Source organism: Chelonoidis abingdonii, chromosome 20 (assembly GCF_003597395.2).
Source record: "Chelonoidis abingdonii isolate Lonesome George chromosome 20, CheloAbing_2.0, whole genome shotgun sequence".
Classification (NCBI taxonomy): Eukaryota; Metazoa; Chordata; order Testudines; family Testudinidae; genus Chelonoidis; species Chelonoidis abingdonii.
Genome location: NC_133788.1, coordinates 21325042 through 21331457, shown reverse-complemented (window position 1 = coordinate 21331457; position 6416 = coordinate 21325042). Strand labels below are relative to the sequence as shown.

The following is a 6416-nucleotide window of genomic DNA, read 5'->3' as shown; positions in this document are numbered from 1 at the left end:
CAGTCTTATAAATAGGAGCGGGTGAAGCGCAAGCAGTGTAGTTTACCGCTGCAACCCGGCTTAGTTGTTTTGTGTTCGACAGGTGATTTTTTTTTCCAGCCTTCCACAGAAAGTGTCCAGGGCGCGCGAGGTTAACGGTAAGAGGCGACACACGGCTATGTGAAGGGGAAACTGAGACGGCTTATTAGCTAGGGGCAGTGGGGGAGGGAGATGGGGGCGATTAGTGTAGGGAACGCATAGAGCCGCTTAGCGGGGGTTACGGGCACAGTCTGTGGCGTTTTCCTCTCTGTGTCTGAGCGTGTTGTGGAGGGAAGAGACCCGGTCTAAGATGGCGGAGGCTGCGCGCCGCCATTCCTTTGCCTGCCCGGAAGGGAAGAGTGCTGAGTCACCGGGGGGCATTGTGACTGAGGAGGGAAGCAGGACGGTTCCAAGCTCCGGTAACCCGCGTGTGTCGTTTAGAAGGGTCACGGAGAGCGGGATGAGGGCGACCTGCTGGGGGTGGGGTGGGGTGGGGCGGCCGGGCTATCCGGGTAGGTAAAGGTGCCGAAGACGCGGGTGGGAAGGTGGTACAGTTTTCCTTGTCTAGATGACGGGAGCGCTGGTAAAGCTGCGAAGGGGGAGGGCTGTGTTTTGGTTGGGGAAAGCATTTAAACCTGATAACGTCTTACTTCCTCCTTGGTGGATAGGAGACTGACATTTTCTTAAGCCAGCACCATAGGGGGTGGTGGGGAACCAGTCATGGAAATGTCTCACCAAAAAAGCCCTTCATTTAAATATAGAGGGCAGGGAAGAGTTTTTGATAATGATTATTTACTGATTTTGTGTTTAGGTTTGGTTTTCATACTGAAATATTGGTGTGAAGCTTTGGGATCTGTATATGGGGTTGTTCATTGTGCTCTGTAGCAAGTTAATCAGTATAGGAGGTTAACTCTTTCTGATACCTTTTTCTGTACAGTTCAAGATGCAGATCTTTGTGAAGACTCTGACTGGCAAGACCATCACCCTAGAGGTTGAGCCCAGTGACACTATTGAGAATGTCAAGGCTAAGATCCAGGACAAAGAAGGCATCCCACCTGACCAGCAGAGGCTGATCTTTGCAGGCAAGCAGCTGGAAGATGGCCGCACCCTGTCTGACTACAACATTCAGAAGGAATCCACCCTTCACCTTGTGCTGCGCCTGAGAGGTGGTATGCAGATCTTTGTGAAGACCCTGACTGGCAAGACCATCACCCTAGAGGTTGAGCCCAGTGACACTATTGAGAATGTCAAGGCTAAGATCCAGGACAAAGAAGGCATCCCACCTGACCAGCAGAGGCTGATCTTTGCAGGCAAGCAGCTGGAAGATGGCCGCACCCTGTCTGACTACAACATTCAGAAGGAATCCACCCTTCACCTTGTGCTGCGCCTGAGAGGTGGTATGCAGATCTTTGTGAAGACCCTGACTGGCAAGACCATCACCCTAGAGGTTGAGCCCAGTGACACTATTGAGAATGTCAAGGCTAAGATCCAGGACAAAGAAGGCATCCCACCTGACCAGCAGAGGCTGATCTTTGCAGGCAAGCAGCTGGAAGATGGCCGCACCCTGTCTGACTACAACATTCAGAAGGAATCCACCCTTCACCTTGTGCTGCGCCTGAGAGGTGGTATGCAGATCTTTGTGAAGACCCTGACTGGCAAGACCATCACCCTAGAGGTTGAGCCCAGTGACACTATTGAGAATGTCAAGGCTAAGATCCAGGACAAAGAAGGCATCCCACCTGACCAGCAGAGGCTGATCTTTGCAGGCAAGCAGCTGGAAGATGGCCGCACCCTGTCTGACTACAACATTCAGAAGGAATCCACTCTCCACCTTGTGCTGCGTCTGAGGGGTGGCTGTTAGTTATTGTGGACCTTGCTTTACATTATTGCCAATAGCATTTGTTTTTGCACTGTAGCCCTTTAATGTCTTAATATTGTAAGTTAAATACAAGTTGCAGAAACTGCTGAATAGTCTGTGAATGCTAATAAAGATTTTTGTTGCACGTTACCTGGTGGTCTTTGGGTAAAATTTGCTATAGTTTCACTTAGCAGTCTTTACATAGTAATAAAACCTGTTCCATGGAGATTTGTTTGGAGGCTTAGCTACTACTATCTGATGAGCTTACTTTCAACATATCAGAATTATCCAACATAAGATTGTAATTCTCATTTTAGACTATTCTTCCCTTGTTGTAGAACTTCCACTGCTATGTTTAAGGATGTTATTACTATAACCCTTTTCCAGTCTCTTGAGCAGAGTCTGGTTCCTCCGTTTGGCTATACACAATTGACTAGATGTCTTGTGTTCTTATGCAGTGCTTAGTAGTAGAAGCTGCTTTTCCTCTGGATTATGCCCACTTTAATGTTGCTTACACTATTTTTTAAGGAAAAAGCCAAGTGTGAGTCTTGCTGTTTGATATTTGAGTTGTTTCCTTTAATGGGAACAGAAGGGTCTAGGAGAACTGAATGTATTCTCAGTTTTTTGCTGTTTCTTGCTTTCCATCTGTAGATTGCATCAGCAATACTGAAGAGAATGCATCACTGGATTTTTAGTTTAATAAAAAAATCAGTGAAGGTGATTAGACCACTCATGGACACATGGTATTAAAAACACATGAAACTTTGGCCCTGGTTTTGAGCAGAGACTGAAAGTCTTCCTAGCTTTGTAAGAGCTAACATTGCCGTAGGTTTTCACATTTGGTACATTTGATAGTGCTGCACTTCATAAAAGGCTACTATTATACTAGTCAAATAGTGGGCTTTAGTTTTAAGCAAAGGTGTTGTGTGATAGATAATTTGGAGTGTTTCTGTGCCAATAGCTTGCCTATTACTTCAGTCAACCATACTTTCCTCGAGTAAAAAGAGTGCTTTACATGAGAGCTGAACCCGTGTTATTTGCCCCAACAAATGGGGGTGTTGGAAATATACTGTGGCAACTCAATGTTGTGCAATTTATAGGGCATAAATGCACACAACTAAAAGCTCGTAATAAAAAGCTTACAGAATATAGTGTAACAGTATCAGCTGCTGCTGTTGAGGAAACTACTGTTTCAATTTGTGGGTTTTTCATAAATAGGTGGGAGATTTCCTAAACAACTAATTATAGGTTTAAGGCATTTCAACCTTGAACATTTCTGTGGGAAGTTACATTATCAATATGTCAACAGCAAAGGGTATTATCCTATGAACAAAATACCTTAACTTATGCTTACAGCGTACAGACTCCTTTACACTTTGGTGCAGAAGTTAAAACAGTTTGTGACTCCCTTTGTAATTAGTTTCTATCTCAGCGAAACACACAAGAGTAGAGGAAAATTAGGTTCCCCTCTACAGAAGTAATCAAAATGACTGAAAATGATTTGGTCTGGGAATGGTTGGCTTCTTTTATGTTGTCAGTGACTTTGCTGCATGCAGTTGGGTGAGTCACTTTATGCTGTCTTTTCCCAGAAGTGAAATGGGGATAGCATTTAATTTGTGAAGTGCTGTGACAGCCAGCTAGTATAGTAGTATGATACAGTTCTTGTACTGAGTTGGTAGCAAAACTGACTGTTCCTCGCTATAATAGGGCTGTTGCAAAAGATTCCTGCTAAAGGTCTTGTCAGTTTTTCTGGGATTTTGGAGATATGTACATGTGCATAAAGTTACAAGCAACTGAAAACGGTCTTACAATGGGAAGTGGACAGGAACAACCTTAACACACTAGCAGCCCCATCTATAATACACTATTCTCAGATCCCAGTAATAAGAACAGTAGGCTAAATGGAGGACAAGATTAGTAGCCAAACTCTGAATTTGGTTTCTATACTGCTATATCACCTTAATTTTTAAGCTAATTTTAAAAAATGGAATATTTATAATACATAGTAACATTCCCCTCTGGCATTATCTGGCTCAGTGATTTGCTAGGTCACTCTACTCCTTGACTCTGGGAGCCAATCTTATCCTGCTCTGTTTTTCAAACCCTCCCGCCCCCCACACCTGGGCTGCTCCCAGCTACTTGCAACCAAATGATACTAACACGTTTCCAGTCCTAGAGAACCCTAGGAATCTGGCTGGCTGTGTTCAGTTATGCCTGCTGGATGCTGCAAGCTTTTAGGAGTTTGTTAATTTAACAAATTGATATGTACCAGGCTTGTTATCCCAATGGGAGTCTGTGATGCACTTCAAACCAAATGCACTGCTTTAGGTAGAATAAACAGATTTATTAAAGATAAGTTTGTGATTATAAGTCAAAACGTCAGATTTGGTCAAATGAAATAAAAGCAAAATGCATTCTAAGCTGATTGTAACACTTTCAGTGCCCTTACAAACTTAGATGCTTCTTACTACAGGTTAGCCAGTCGCTCTTCAGCCCAGCTCTCTCCTTTGATCAGGTCTGCAGTTGCTTGATGTGGTGTCTGTAGATGTAGATGAAAGAGAGAGGAAGAGCATGGCAAATGTCTCTCCCTTTTATCATGGCCTTTCTTCCCTCTTGGCTTTGTGCCTGCCCCTTCAGAGTCAGGTGAACATTACCTCATCGCAGTTCCAAACTGACCAAAGGAAGGGGGGTGACTCCCTGGAGAGTCTAACATTCTTTTGTTGCTGCCTAGGCCAGTGTTCTTTGTTCCTGGGAGGCTGGGCTTGTCCCATTCCTGCCCTGCTGAGGTGTGAACTGCCTCTCTGCTCTTGGAGAATTTTTGCTTGGGCTTATTTTAAGCCATGAGGATACATTTTCAGCCTCATAACTACATACATGAAATTATAACCTATAACATTACTGTAACAACAATGCTCAGTGCATCATGAGTCTTCTGAAGACACCCAACATGACAAACTGTTGGATACCACACAACCATATTACAAGGATGAACGGGGATGCTGGGTGTTCCCCTGAGGTACAGAGCATCACACCCATATAATCAGGCTCTGATAACATCCTCCCTGCTACAGACTGGGCTTTGTAACTGGCCTCTGCATGTCTTCTGATAGCTGCAGTTAATTTTTCCTTAGTTGTCTTCTGGGTTATGGAATGCTTTCTCTGTTTTCTGTGTTTATCTGGTGCCCAAATACTTCAGTCTGTTAAGGCAAAAAAGGAACTCTTAAATTGGAGACACAATATTGTAGCAATATTTAATAGTTTACATCTTACTCAGTGAAGCCTTTGAGTTGTAAAAATAGTCAAACACTTTAAAAAAGGTTTGTTTGGAAACCTCTAAAAAGGGACTATTTTACTGTTCTGTAACAATCTCAAAATATAAACTAAGACTGACAGCAGTAGGGTATTTTTTTTATCAATGTTTTATTTGACATTTGCGTGGTCTCTTCTTGCATATCAATGGCCTACTTGCATTAATGTTCCTCTTAAGCTACCAACTCTCCGAGCCAATTGTTCATTTCCTAATCCAAGATTGTTTACATATATATCAAATATATATTTAAATTAAAAACATTACCTTACACTGTTACATTTCAGGAGGGGCATTAGTATTGAAACATGGTGGATTTTTTTCCTGACCTTGGTGGCTTATTTTAGGGCCACGTGTCCTTTTCTTGGGTTTCTTTCCCCATCCTTTATGATGTTTCAGAGCTCTGTGTTGTCATAACCTTACATCAGTAAAGATGATTGGGTGAGTCTCCTTCCAGTGCCATTCTTAAATTGTCCACCATTTTCAATAGAACAATCCACTCTAACCGTTTCAAGAGCTGAATGCACTGCATATGTCAGTGATCCCCAACCTTTTCCGGGTGGCAGGCACCAGACAACGAGCCACTGAGGACCGTGGCCGGCAGACAAGTATCCGCTGAGAAGCGGCAACATCAAAAGGTGTCACTGCTGAAATGCGCCGAAAATCAGCAGCATTTTGGTAGCGACGCCTCTTGACGCTGCTTTTTGGTGGCATTTCGGCGGATGCTTGTCTGCCAACCAGTACGTGGGTGCACGTAGATGCCCTGGGAGGCACCATGGTGCCCCTGGGCACCATGTTGGGGACCACTGGCCTATGTAGTGCTTCCAGCCTGGAGAGCGAGAGATACAAGCAGGAAATCTAATTCTAGTCCAGCTACAAATATGTGCCCTGTTAAAATAGTTTTTTAAAAAATCACACCCTTATATAAACCGCTGCAACTTTGTAGTCCAGGCCTGAGAATATGATTGAGGATTAAGTGGCTGCATCATTTACACTGCTGCAGTAGTCACTGATAGAAGGTAAGCAGTACTTTCCCTCTCAGATGTACACTGCATAACCATAGGGTTATATCATTAAGGGGAGAGAGACTAAGGATGAGAAAGCATATGGAATACCTCTTCATTTTTGCAGTCTTGGTTGTAGTTCCAAAGATGTTCTTTGGTAGCTGCATTCAAAGAATCCTGCTCAGCTGCATTGCTCCCATTAGCAACTGAAAAACACAAAATAAATTCC

At 43.7% G+C, this 6416-nt stretch overlaps 1 protein-coding gene across 1 annotated transcript; it reads left to right on the top strand.

Moving 5' to 3' along the window:
- UBB (ubiquitin B) lies at window positions 1-2026 on the top strand. Its single transcript, XM_032784424.2, has 2 exons — window positions 1-137; window positions 956-2026. The coding sequence occupies exon 2, from the start codon at window positions 962-964 to the stop codon at window positions 1877-1879; it is 918 nt and encodes a 305-aa protein (XP_032640315.1). The 5' UTR covers window positions 1-137; window positions 956-961; the 3' UTR covers window positions 1880-2026.
- Window positions 2027-6416: the final 4390 nt, after the last annotated feature.

Bases quoted from the DNA above. Each gene is read 5' to 3' on its own strand.
- UBB (XM_032784424.2), top strand. From the start codon at position 962: ATGCAGATCTTTGTGAAGACTCTGACTGGCAAGACCATCACCCTAGAG.